The sequence below is a fragment of the Argopecten irradians genome, chromosome 11, assembly GCF_041381155.1.
Source record: "Argopecten irradians isolate NY chromosome 11, Ai_NY, whole genome shotgun sequence".
In the NCBI taxonomy this organism is placed as follows: domain Eukaryota; kingdom Metazoa; phylum Mollusca; class Bivalvia; order Pectinida; family Pectinidae; genus Argopecten; species Argopecten irradians.
Genome location: NC_091144.1, coordinates 41,406,296 through 41,421,265, shown reverse-complemented (window position 1 = coordinate 41,421,265; position 14,970 = coordinate 41,406,296). Strand labels below are relative to the sequence as shown.

Genomic DNA, 14,970 nt, shown 5'->3' with positions numbered 1-14,970 from the left:
TGGACACAAACCTCAGCTAAGTTATCTATGGACACAAACCTCAGCTAAGTTATCTATGGACACAAACCTCAGCTAAGTTATCTATGGACACAAACCTCAGCTAAGTTATCTATGGACACAAACCTCAGCTAAGTTATCTATGGACACAAACTCAGCTAAGTTATCTATGGACACAAACCTCAGCTAAGTTATCTATGGACACAAACCTCAGCTAAGTTATCTATGGACACAAACCTCAGCTAAGTTATCTATGGACACAAACCTCAGCTAAGTTATCTATGGACACAAACCTCAGCTAAGTTATCTATGGACACAAACCTCAGCTAAGTTATCTATGGACACAAACCTCAGCTAAGTTATCTATGGACACAAACCTCAGCTAAGTTATCTATGGACACAAACCTCAGCTAAGTTATCTATGACACAAACCTCAGATAAGTTATCTATGGACACAAACCTCAGCTAAGTTATCTATGGACACAAACCTCAGCTAAGTTATCTATGGACAACAAACCTCAGCTAAGTTATCTATGGACACAAACCTCAGCTAAGTTATCTATGGACACAAACCTCAGCTAAGTTATCTATGGACACAAACCTCAGCTAAGTTATCTATGGACACAAACCTCAGCTAAGTTATCTATGGACACAAACCTCAGCTAAGTTATCTATGGACACAAACCTCAGCTAAGTTATCTATGGACACAAACCTCAGCTAAGTTATCTATGGACACAAACCTCAGCTAAGTTATCTATGGACACAAAACCCAGCTAAGTTATCTATGGACACAAACCCAGCTAAGTTATCTATGGACACAAACCTCAGCTAAGTTATCTATGGACACAAACCCCAGCTAAGTTATCTATGGACACAAACCTCAGCTAAGTTATCTATGGACACAAACCCACTAAGTTATCTATGGACACAAACCTTAGCTAAGTTATCTATGGACACAAACCTCATCTAAGTTATCTATGGACACAAACCTCAGCTAAGTTATCTATGGACACAAACCTTAGCTAAGTTATCTATGGACACAAACCTCAGCTAAGTTATCTATGGACACAAACCCCAGCTAAGTTATCTATGGACACAAACCCAGCTAAGTTATCTATGGACACAAACCTTAGCTAAGTTATCTATGGACACAAACCTCAGCTAAGTTATCTATGGACACAAACCTCACTAAGTTATCTATGGACACAAACCTCAGCTAAGTTATCTATGGACACAAACCTCAGCTAAGTTATCTATGGACACAAACCTCAGCTAAGTTATCTATGGACACAAACATCAGCTAAGTTATCTATGGACACAAACCTCAGCTAAGTTATCTATGGACACAAACCTCAGCTAAGTTATCTATGGACACAAACAAACACAAACCTCAGCTAAGTTATCTATGGACACAAACCTCAGCTAAGTTATCTATGGACACAAACCTCAGCTAAGTTATCTATGGACACAAACCTCAGCTAAGTTATCTATGGACACAAACCCCAGCTAAGTTATCTATGGACACAAACCTCAGCTAAGTTATCTATGGACACAAACCTCAGCTAAGTTATCTATGGACACAAACCTCAGCTAAGTTATCTATGGACACAAACCCCAGCTAAGTTATCTATGGACACAAACCTCAGCTAAGTTATCTATGGACACAAACCTCAGCTAAGTTATCTATGGACACAAACCTCAGCTAAGTTATCTATGGACACAAACCCCAGCTAAGTTATCTATGGACACAAACCCCAACTAAGTTATCTATGGAAACACAAACCTCCAGCTAAGTTATCTATGGACACAAACCTCAGCTAAGTTATCCATTGTTCGATGAACTTCCTCCAAACCAGTTTTGTCTGTTAAAGTCTTCAATGCTCCAGAACCAGCTTGAAGAGCTTTCAGAGTTCAAACCTGTAAGGATAGAAACTCTTACAATTTAAAGAGATAAAAATATCGTAAAAATTCTTGTTCAAATACCAATTTCATGAAACATTTCCCAAATTATGTTTTCCTTGTATGTTTGCATATTTGCCTACATTTTGCCTACATCCTGTGTAAGGAAGAGAGAAGCATATACTTATTCATCCTCAAATTAACACTATGCTTTGTATTCACAATCCCAGTTATTCAATGATATTAAATGCTTTTTTTAACAATTTGATATTCATAAATTACTGCATACATACTTATATCATAGCATTGTATACTTAACCTTAAGTTGTAAAGCCTTTGTTAAGTAAACTAATATTATTTGAGAACAACTTTTAAATTATATGAAGTAACTGCATATAATCCACACAACTCTGATGTACAAATACAAATTTAAGCTTTAAATGTATATTACAATTGTAACTTGTCTTTGATAATGTAGTGGTACTAAATTTTCACCTGATTGTATATAGATACGGATGTTATGTTTCATTATTCCAATAAGTTGTAAACTTACGGAATAAAAAATTGTTTTATATATTTTGTGGTAATTTAATTTTAGCACTTTTCAGTGCTAACTTTTGTAAAAGGGTATTTAACTACTAAATTCCACAAATCTATATTCATGCTAATAAATCATAATTTAAATTTTTTCAAAATTGCTCTAAAATTTGACTATAGTGTACGTTAAATAAGAACATTTACAGTATCCATTTTATTCTGACTTATTAGCCCACCATCATCAGTGGCTGATCGGAAAAACAAGATGGCCGCCAGGCAGCCATCTTTGATTTTGGCAGTTGAAGTTTGTTATCGATATTTCTTGAGAACTACAGAAGGGATTTTGTTCAAACTTCACATGGAGGTTACCCTTGGTCCCTAGTTGTGCCATACAGATTTTGAGGCTGATCGCAAAAACAAGATGGACGCCAGGCGGACATCTTGGATTTTGATAGTTAAGGTTTGATATCCCTATTTCTCAAAAAGTGCTAAAGGATCTTTCTCAAATATAATATTAGGTTCCCCTAGGGTCCTAGTTGTGCATAATGTATTTTTGGACCAATCGGTGAACAAGATGGCTGCCAGGCCGCCATCTTGGATTTTGATAGTTAAAGTTTGTTATCGCTATTTCTCAGATAGTACTGAAGGGCTCTGTCTCAAATTTCATATGTAGGTTCCCCTTTGGACCTTGTTGTGCATATTGCATTTTGGGACCGATCGGTCAACAAGATGGCCGCCAGGCAGCCATCTTGGATTTTGATATTCAAAGTTTGTTATCGCTATTTCTCAGAAAGTTCTGAAGGGATCTGTCTCAAAATTCATATGTAGGTTCCCCTAGGGCCCTAGTTGTACATATTGTGATTTGGGACCGATCGGTCATCAAGATGGCCGCCAAGGAGTCATCTTGGATTTTGATAGTTGAAGTTTGTTACCGCTATTTCTAAAAAGGTACTGAAGCGATCTGTCTCAAATTTTATATGTAGTATGTTTGAAAAAGTTTAAAAAGTAGAGAAAAGATCAATCTTTCCATTGTCAGATATAGATCATTCTTTGGTGGGCGCCAAGATCCCTCTGGGATCTCTTGTTATTTATAGCTTTGGAAAACTTTACCATTTCATCAGACGCCGCATGCTGTATCCGGCTCAGGACATTGTCAATCATGTCCAAAGAAGCTGACAATTTACTCATCCTGTTCTGTGTACGACGGCGCTGTCGTAGTGTTCTCAAAGCCTGAAAAATCATAAATACTCAGGAACAAATATCTAGCAGTGAACGTAATTCCTGTCTAAATATCAGATTAAGAATAAGGGTATGTAAACATATTACATTATGATTAAGTCTCATCAATAATAGCAAAGTTTGTACCAGTATATTGGAATCCTGGTTTTCTTACACGATTTAAACTATTCAGGTGTAACTAAGTTGTCAATGGTTAGGGTAGTTAGGCAAGAGTCTTCTACCCCCCAGATATCTATGTGGTTTCTAAAAGTATCTGGAACAAAACTTTATACAAAGAGGCACCAGACTTACATATTGCTTCATGTCTTTTCTTTTATGCATTTTTGCTTCAACAGTTAACCTAAACAGATTAAAAAATATGCTTATTATAGTGTTACATTGTAACAACAGAAAGGAGAGGTCAGCAGCTAAATTCAAAAACACAATTTAATTATTGATACCATAATTTTAAGAGTTTACCTAAAGTAATTGTTGGCTGTAGAATAGTGTTCCTGATCATCTGTGTTATTGCACACATAAATTTGACAGTCTGTACATGAATGCGCATTTAATTATTGTCCATTATTTAGTTAGAATTATATCTAATATCTCTGATCTTGATTGTAGAAATCATAAATATGTCAAAACCTGTTTTGCGATACTCGAAGTAATCTGATCAGTAAATATTAACTGCAACATACCAAGCGTCAAATATATCAACTAATGATCTGTTTTGACTTACCGGTCTACATCTTTTCCAAGCTGTTCTATTCTATCAAGGAGAACCAGGGAGGCCTTTTTTAGACTGTAACAATAAAAAGTACACACAGATGCAATATTCAATTCCTTACTATAAATTAAGAAACGTTTTTTAGTTTGATATTTCCTAGGTACCAGTATGCCTAGATTATCATTTGTACGATTTTGAATCCCTACCCTATAAGGATGCTACCATTGCAATATGAGTGCTCGATTTTAGTCTATTTGACCCCTGTGACCTTGAATGAAGATCAAGGTCATTCATTTAATCAATTTTGGTAGTCCTTCATCCTAGCATGCCTAGCATGCACATGCCCAATATCAGGTCTCTTGGCCTCTTAGTTATTTACAAGAAGTCATTTAAAGATTTTAGCATATTTTACCCCTGTGACCTTAAATGAAAGTCAAGGTCATTCATTTGAAAAACATTGGAAGCCATTCATCCCAGCATGCCACAGGCCCAATATTAGGTCTTCAGGCCTCTTATTTGTTTTTTACAATAAGTCATTTAAAGATTTTAGCCTATTTAATCCTTGTGACCTTGAATGGTGGTCAAGGTCATTCATTTGAACAGACTTTGTTTTCTGATCTTTTAAGATCAACATATATTGATATAATGCTTCCCTATTTGTGAAGTGAGTTGGTATACACTATAATACCTATATATCTGTAGGTCTTGTTCTGTCACACGTTCTACTGTAGACTCTGATCGATTTGGAAACTTCACAAGCTGTAAAATATAGGTAGATAAATATAAAGAAATGGAAATGTACATCTCCCGTAATTGCTTACCTGATGTCTGGAAATCATTCTATAAAAGTTAAATGTGCCATAACTGCATGGGCCCAAAAATTGGACACGTTATTTTTTCTTTATTAATCTGTTGAACACCATTAACCTTGATGAATTAAGCTGTGAAAATCATTAATCACTAGATTTGTATCTGTATGATGTAGTAACCTATTAATTACCAGATTTGTATCTGTATGATGTAGTAACCCATTAATTACCTGATTTGTATCTGTATGATGTAGTAACCCCAATAATTACCAGATTTGTATCTGTATGATGTAGTAACCCATTAATTACCAGATTTGTATCTGTATGATGTAGTAACCCATTAATTACCAGATTTGTATCTGTATGATGTAGTAACCCATTAATTACTGGATTTGTATCTGTATGATGTAGTAACCCATTAATTACCAGATTTGTATCTGTATGATGTAGTAACCCATTAATTACTGGATTTGTATCTGTATGATGTAGTAACCTATTAATTACCAGATTTGTATCTGTATGATGTAGTAACCCATTAATTACCTGATTTGTATCTGTATGATGTAGTAACCCAATAATTACCAGATTTGTATCTGTATGATGTAGTAACCCATTAATTACCAGATTTGTATCCGTATGATGTAGTAACCCATTAATTACCAGATCTGTATCTGTATGACGTAGTAACCCATTAATTACCAGATTTGTATCTGTATGATATAGTAACCTATTAATTACCAGATTTGTATCTGTATGACGTAGTAACCCATTAATTACAAGATTTGTATCTGTATGATGTAGTAACCTATTAATTACCAGATCTGTATCTGTATGATATAGTAACCCATTAATTACCAGATTTGTATCTGTATGATATAGTAACCTATTAATTACCAGATTTGTATCTGTATGATATAGTAACCTATTAATTACCAGTTTTGTATCTATATGATGTAGTAACCCATTAATTACCAGATTTGTATCTGTATGATGTAGTAACCTATCAATTACCAGATCTGTATCTGTATGATGTAGTAACCCATTAATTACCAGATTTGTATCTGTATGATGTAGTAACCTATTAATTACCAGATTTGTATCTGTATGATGTAGTAACTTATTAATTAACAGATTTGTATCTGTATGATGTAGTAACTTATTAATTAACAGATCTGTATCTGTATGATGTAGTAACCTATTAATTACCAGATTTGTATCTGTATGATGTAGTAACCCATTAATTACCAGATTTGTATCTGTATGATATAGTAACCCATTAATTACCAGATTTGTATCTGCATGACGTAGTAACCCATTAATTACCAGATTTGTATCTGTATGATGTAGTAACCTATTAATTACCAGATTTGTATCTGTATGATGTAGTAACCCATTAATTACCAGATTTGTATCTGTATGATATAGTAACCCATTAATTACCAGATTTGTATCTGTATGATGTAGTAACCCATTAATTACCAGATTTGTATCTGTATGATGTAGTAACCTATTAATTACCAGATTTGTATCTGTATGATGTAGTAACCCATTAATTACCAGATTTGTATCTGTATGATATAGTAACCCATTAATTACCAGATTTGTATCTGTATGATGTAGTAACCCATTAATTACCAGATTTGTATCTGTATGATGTAGTAACCTATTAATTACCAGATCTGTATCTGTATGATGTAGTAATCTATTAATTACCAGATCTGTATCTGTATGATGTAGTAACCCATTAATTACCCATTAATTACCAGATTTGTATCTGTATGATATAGTAACCCATTAATTACCAGATTTGTATCTGTATGATGTAGTAACCCATTAATTACCTGATTTGTATCTGTATGATGTAGTAACCTATTAATTACCAGATTTGTATCTGTATGATGTAGTAACCCATTAATTACCAGATTTGTATCTGTATGATGTAGTAACCCATTAATTACCAGATTTGTATCTGTATGATGTAGTAACCCATTAATTACCAGATTTGTATCTGTATGATGTAGTAACCCATTAATTACCAGATTTGTATCTGTATGATGTAGTAACCCATTAATTACCAGATTTGTATCTGTATGATGTAGTAACCTATTAATTACCAGATTTGTATCTGTATGATATAGTAACCCATTAATTACCAGATTTGTATCTGTATGATGTAGTAACCCATTAATTACCAGATTTGTATCTGTATGATGTAGTAACCCATTAATTACCAGATTTGTATCTGTATGACGTAGTAACCCATTAATTACCAGATTTGTATCTGTATGATGTAGTAACCCATTAATTACCAGATTTGTATCTGTATGATGTAGTAACCACATTAATTACCAGATTTGTATCTGTATGATGTAGTAACCCATTAATTACCAGATTTGTATCTGTATGATGTAGTAACCCATTAATTACCAGATTTGTATCTGTATGATGTAGTAACCCATTAATTACCAGATTTGTATCTGTATGATGTAGTAACCCATTAATTACCAGATTTGTATCTGTATGATGTAGTAACCCATTAATTACCAGATTTGTATCTGTATGATGTAGTAACCCATTAATTACCAGATTTGTATCTGTATGATGTAGTAACCCATTAATTACCAGATTTGTATCTGTATGATGTAGTAACCCATTAATTACCAGATTTGTATCTGTATGATGTAGTAACCCATTATTTACCAGATTTGTATCTGTATGACGTAGTAACCCCAATAATTACCAGATTTGTATCTGTATGACGTAGTAACCCATTAATTACCAGATTTGTATCTGTATGATGTAGTAACCCATTAATTACCAGATTTGTATCTGTATGATGTAGTAACCCATTAATTACCAGATTTGTATCTGTATGATGTAGTAACCCATTTAATTACCAGATTTGTATCTGTATGATGTAGTAACCCATTAATTACCAGATTTGTATCTGTATGATGTAGTAACCACATTAATTACCAGATTTGTATCTGTATGATGTAGTAACCCATTAATTACCAGATTTGTATCTGTATGATGTAGTAACCCATTAATTACCAGATTTGTATCTGTATGATGTAGTAACCCATTAATTACCAGATTTGTATCTGTATGATGTAGTAACCCATTAATTACCAGATTTGTATCTGTATGATGTAGTAACCCATTAATTACCAGATTTGTATCTGTATGATGTAGTAACCCATTAATTACCAGATTTGTATCTGTATGATGTAGTAACCCATTAATTACCAGATTTGTATCTGTATGATGTAGTAACCTATTAATTACCAGATTTGTATCTGTATGACGTAGTAACCCATTAATTACCAGATTTGTATCTGTATGACGTAGTAACCCCAATAATTACCAGATTTGTATCTGTATGATGTAGTAACCCATTAATTACCAGATTTGTATCTGTATGATGTAGTAACCCATTAATTACCAGATTTGTATCTGTATGATATAGTAACCCATTAATTACCAGATTTGTATCTGTATGATGTAGTAACCCATTAATTACCAGATTTGTATCTGTATGATGTAGTAACCCATTAATTACCAGATTTGTATCTGTATGATGTAGTAACCTATTAATTACCAGATTTGTATCTGTATGATGTAGTAACCCATTAATTACCAGATTTGTATCTGTATGATGTAGTAACCTATTAATTACCAGATTTGTATCTGTATGATGTAGTAACCCATTAATTACCAGATTTGTATCTGTATGATGTAGTAACCCCATTAATTACCAGATTTGTATCTGTATGATGTAGTAACCTATTAATTACCAGATTTGTATCTGTATGATATAGTAAACCATTATTTACCAGATTTGTATCTGTATGACGTAGTAACCCATTAATTACCAGATTTGTATCTGTATGATGTAGTAACCTATTAATTACCAGATTTGTATCTGTATGATGTAGTAACCCATTAATTACCAGATTTGTATCTGTATGATGTAGTAACCTATTAATTACCAGATTTGTATCTGTATGATGTAGTAACCCATTAATTACCAGATTTGTATCTGTATGATGTAGTAACCTATTAATTACCAGATTTGTATCTGTATGATGTAGTAACCCATTAATTACCAGATTTGTATCTGTATGATGTAGTAACCCATTAATTACCAGATTTGTATCTGTATGATGTAGTAACCCATTAATTACCAGATTTGTATCTGTATGATGTAGTAACCTATTAATTACCAGATTTGTATCTGTATGATGTAGTAACCTATTAATTACCAGATTTGTATCTGTATGATATAGTAACCCATTAATTACCAGATTTGTATCTGTATGATATAGTAACCCATTAATTACTGGATTTGTATCTGTATGATGTAGTAACCTATTAATTACCAGATTTGTATCTGTATGACGTAGTAACCCATTAATTACCAGATTTGTATCTGTATGACGTAGTAACCATTAATTACCAGATTTGTATCTGTATGATGTAGTAACCATTAATTACCAGATTTGTATCTGTATGATGTAGTAACCCATTAATTACCAGATTTGTATCTGTATGACGTAGTAACCTATTAATTACCAGATTTGTATCTGTATGATGTAGTAACCCATTAATTACCAGATTTGTATCTGTATGATGTAGTAACCTCTTAATTACCAGATTTGTATCTGTATGATGTAGTAACCCATTAATTACCAGATTTGTATCTGTATGATGTAGTAACCCATTAATTACCAGATTTGTATCTGTATGATGTAGTAACCTATTAATTACCAGATTTGTATCTGTATGATGTAGTAACCTATTAATTACCAGATTTGTATCTGTATGATGTAGTAACCCCATTAATTACCAGATTTGTATCTGTATGATGTAGTAACCCATTAATTACCAGATTTGTATCTGTATGATGTAGTAACCCATTAATTACCAGATTTGTATCTGTATGATGTAGTAACCCATTAATTACTGGATTTGTATCTGTATGATGTAGTAACCCATTAATTACCAGATTTGTATCTGTATGATGTAGTAACCCATTAATTACCAGATTTGTATCTGTATGATGTAGTAACCTATTAATTACCAGATTTGTATCTGTATGATGTAGTAACCCATTAATTACCAGATTTGTATCTGTATGACGTAGTAACCCATTAATTACCAGATTTGTATCTGTATGATGTAGTAACCCATTAATTACCAGATTTGTATCTGTATGATGTAGTAACCCATTAATTACCAGATTTGTATCTGTATGATGTAGTAACCCCAATTATTTACATGATTTGTATCTGTATGATGTAGTAACCTATTAATTACCAGATTTGTATCTGTATGATGTAGTAACCTATTAATTACCAGATTTGTATCTGTATGACGTAGTAACCCCATTAATTACCAGATTTGTATCTGTATGACGTAGTAACCCCATTAATTACCAGATTTGTATCTGTATGATGTAGTAACCTATTAATTACCAGATTTGTATCTGTATGATGTAGTAACCCATTAATTACCAGAGATTTGTATCTGTATGATGTAGTAACCCATTAATTACCAGATGTATCTGTATCCCATGATTTGTATCTGTATGATAGTAACCCATTAATTACCAGATTTGTATCTGTATGATGTAGTAACCTATTAATTACCAGATTTGTATCTGTATGATGTAGTAACCCATTAATTACCAGATTTGTATCTGTATGATGTAGTAACCCCAATAATTACCAGATTTGTATCTGTATGATGTAGTAACCCATTAATTACCAGATTTGTATCTGTATGATGTAGTAACCCATTAATTACCAGATTTGTATCTGTATGATGTAGTAACCCATTAATTACCAGATTTGTATCTGTATGATGTAGTAACCCATTAATTACCAGATTTGTATCTGTATGATATAGTAACCCATTAATTACCAGATTTGTATCTGTATGATGTAGTAACCCATTAATTACCAGATTTGTATCTGTATGATGTAGTAACTACATTAATTACCAGATTTGTATCTGTATGATGTAGTAACCCATTAATTACCAGATTTGTATCTGTATGATGTAGTAACCCATTAATTACCAGATTTGTATCTGTATGATGTAGTAACCCATTAATTACCAGATTTGTATCTGTATGATGTAGTAACCTATTAATTACCAGATTTGTATCTGTATGATGTAGTAACCCATTAATTACCAGATTTGTATCTGTATGATGTAGTAAACCATTAATTACCAGATTTGTATCTGTATGATGTAGTAACCCATTAATTACCAGATTTGTATCTGTATGATGTAGTAACCCATTAATTACCTGATTTGTATCTGTATGATGTAGTAACCCATTAATTACCAGATTTGTATCTGTATGATGTAGTAACCCTATTAATTACCAGATTTGTATCTGTATTGATGTAGTAACCCATTAATTACCAGATTTGTATCTGTATGATGTAGTAACCCATTAATTGCCTGATTTGTATCTGTATGACGTAGTAACCCCAATAATTACCAGATTTGTATCTGTATGACGTAGTAACCTATTAATTACCAGATTTGTATCTGTATGATGTAGTAACCTATTAATTACCAGATTTGTATCTGTATGATGTAGTAACCTATTAATTACCAGATTTGTATCTGTATGACGTAGTAAACCATTATTTACCAGATTTGTATCTGTATGACGTAGTAACCTATTAATTACCAGATCTGTATCTGTATGATGTAGTAACCTATTAATTACCAGATTTGTATCTGTATGATGTAGTAACCTATTAATTACCAGATTTGTATCTGTATGATGTAGTAACCTATTAATTACCAGATTTGTATCTGTATGATGTAGTAACCCATTAATTACCAGATTTGTATCTGTATGATGTAGTAACCCATTAATTACCAGATTTGTATCTGTATGATGTAGTAACCTATTAATTACCAGATTTGTATCTGTATGATGTAGTAACCCATTAATTACCTGATTTGTATCTGTATGATGTAGTAACCCATTAATTACCAGATTTGTATCTGTATGATGTAGTAACCCATTAATTACCAGATTTGTATCTGTATGATGTAGTAACCCATTAATTAACAGATTTGTATCTGTATGATATAGTAACCTATTAATTACCAGATTTGTATCTGTTGATGATGTAGTGATAGTAACCCATTAATTACTGGATTTGTATCTGTATGATATAGTAACCCATTAATTACTGGATTTGTATCTGTATGATATAGTAACCCATTAATTATTTAATTACTGGATTTGTATCTGTATGATATAGTAACCCATTAATTACTGGATTTGTATCTGTATGATGTAGTAACCCATTAATTACTTGGATTTGTATTGTATGATATAGTAACCCATTAATTACCAAGATTGTATCTGTATGATATAGTAACCCATTAATTACCAGATTTGTATCTGTATGGATATAGTAACCCATTAATTACCAGATTTGTATCTGTATGATGTAGTAACCCATTAATTACCAGATTTGTATCTGTATGATGTAGTAACCCATTAATTACCAGATTTGTATCTGTATGATGTAGTAACCCATTAATTACCAGATTTGTATCTGTATGATGTAGTAACCCATTAATTACCAGATTTGTATCTGTATGATGTAGTAACCCATTAATTACCAGATTTGTATCTGTATGATGTAGTAACCCATTAATTACCAGATTTGTATCTGTATGATGTAGTAACCCATTAATTACCAGATTTGTATCTGTATGATGTAGTAACCCATTAATTACCAGATTTGTATCTGTATGATATAGTAACCCATTAATTACCAGATTTGTATCTGTATGATGTAGTAACCCATTAATTACCAGATTTGTATCTGTATGATGTAGTAACCCATTAATTACCAGATTTGTATCTGTATGATATAGTAACCCATTAATTACCAGATTTGTATCTGTATGATGTAGTAACCCATTAATTACCAGATTTGTATCTGTATGATGTAGTAACCCATTAATTACCAGATTTGTATCTGTATGATGTAGTAACCTAACAGATTAATTACCCCAGATTTGTATCTGTATGATGTAGTAACCCATTAATTACCAGATTTGTATCTGTATGATGTAGTAACCCATTAATTACCAGATTTGTATCTGTAATGATGTAGTAACCCATTAATTACCAGATTTGTAATCTGTATGATATAGTAACCCATTAATTACCAGATTTGTATCTGTATGATGTAGTAAACCATTAATTACCAGATTTGTATCTGTATGATGTAGTAACCCATTAATTACCAGATTTGTATCTGTATGAAGTAGTAACCACATTAATTACCAGATTTGTATCTGTATGATATAGTAACCCATTAATTACCAGATTTGTATCTGTATGATATAGTAACCCATTAATTACCAGATTTGTATCTGTATGATGTAGTAACCCATTAATTACCAGATTTGTATCTGTATGATGTAGTAACCCATTAATTACCAGATTTGTATCTGTATGATGTAGTAACCCATTAATTACCAGATTTGTATCTGTATGATGTAGTAACCCATTAATTACCAGATTTGTATCTGTATGATGTAGTAACCCATTAATTACCAGATTTGTATCTGTATGATATAGTAACCCCAATAATTACCTGATTTGTATCTGTATGACGTAGTAACTACATTAATTACCAGATTTGTATCTGTATGACGTAGTAACCCCATTAATTACCAGATTTGTATCTGTATGATGTAGTAACCCATTAATTACCAGATTTGTATCTGTATGATGTAGTAACCCATTAATTACTGATTTGTATCTGTATGATGTAGTAACCCATTAATTACCAGATTTGTATCTGTATGATGTAGTAACCCATTAATTACCAGATTTGTATCTGTATGACGTGTAGTAACCCATTAATTACAGATTTGTATCTGTATGATGTACCCTAGTAACCCATTAATTACCAGATTTGTATCTGTATGATGTAGTAACCCATTAATTACCAGATTTGTATCTGTATGATGTAGTAACCACATTAATTACCAGATTTGTATCTGTATGATGTAGTAACCCATTATTTACCAGATTTGTATCTGTATGATATAGTAACCCATTAATTACCAGATTTGTATCTGTATGATGTAGTAACCCATTAATTACCAGATTTGTATCTGTTTGATGTAGTAACCCATTAATTACCAGATTTGTATCTGTATGATGTAGTAACCCATTAATTACCAGATTTGTATCTGTATGATGTAGTAACCTATTAATTACCAGATTTGTATCTGTATGATGTAGTAACCCATTAATTACCAGATTTGTATCTGTATGATGTAGTAACCCATTAATTACCAGATTTGTATCTGTATGATATAGTAACCCATTAATTACCAGATTTGTATCTGTATGATGTAGTAACCCACATTAATTACCAGATTTGTATCTGTATGATTAGTAACCCATTAATTACCAGATTGTATCTGTATGATGTAGTAACCCATTAATTACCAGATTTGTATCTGTATGATGTAGTAACCTATTAATTACCAGATTTGTATCTGTATGATGTAGTAACCCATTAATTACCAGATTTGTATCTGTATGATATAGTAACCTATTAATTACCAGATTTGTATCTGTATGATGTAGTAACCCATTAATTACCAGATTTGTATCTGTATGATGTAGTAACCATTAATTAACAGATTTGTATCTGTATGATATAGTAACCCGATTAATTACCAGATTTGTATCTGTATGATGTAGTAACCCA

The 14,970-nt window shown here is 32.2% G+C and overlaps 1 protein-coding gene across 1 annotated transcript in view; it reads right to left on the bottom strand.

The window, feature by feature from the left end:
- Nucleotides 1-14,970, bottom strand: part of LOC138335594 (charged multivesicular body protein 7-like) — a 32,469-nt gene that overhangs the window by 7,186 nt on the left and 10,313 nt on the right. The window contains 5 exon segments of the mRNA XM_069284759.1: nucleotides 1,811-1,915; nucleotides 3,545-3,664; nucleotides 3,965-4,013; nucleotides 4,395-4,457; nucleotides 5,071-5,141. Coding sequence (XP_069140860.1) covers nucleotides 1,811-1,915; nucleotides 3,545-3,664; nucleotides 3,965-4,013; nucleotides 4,395-4,457; nucleotides 5,071-5,141 — 408 coding nt within the window.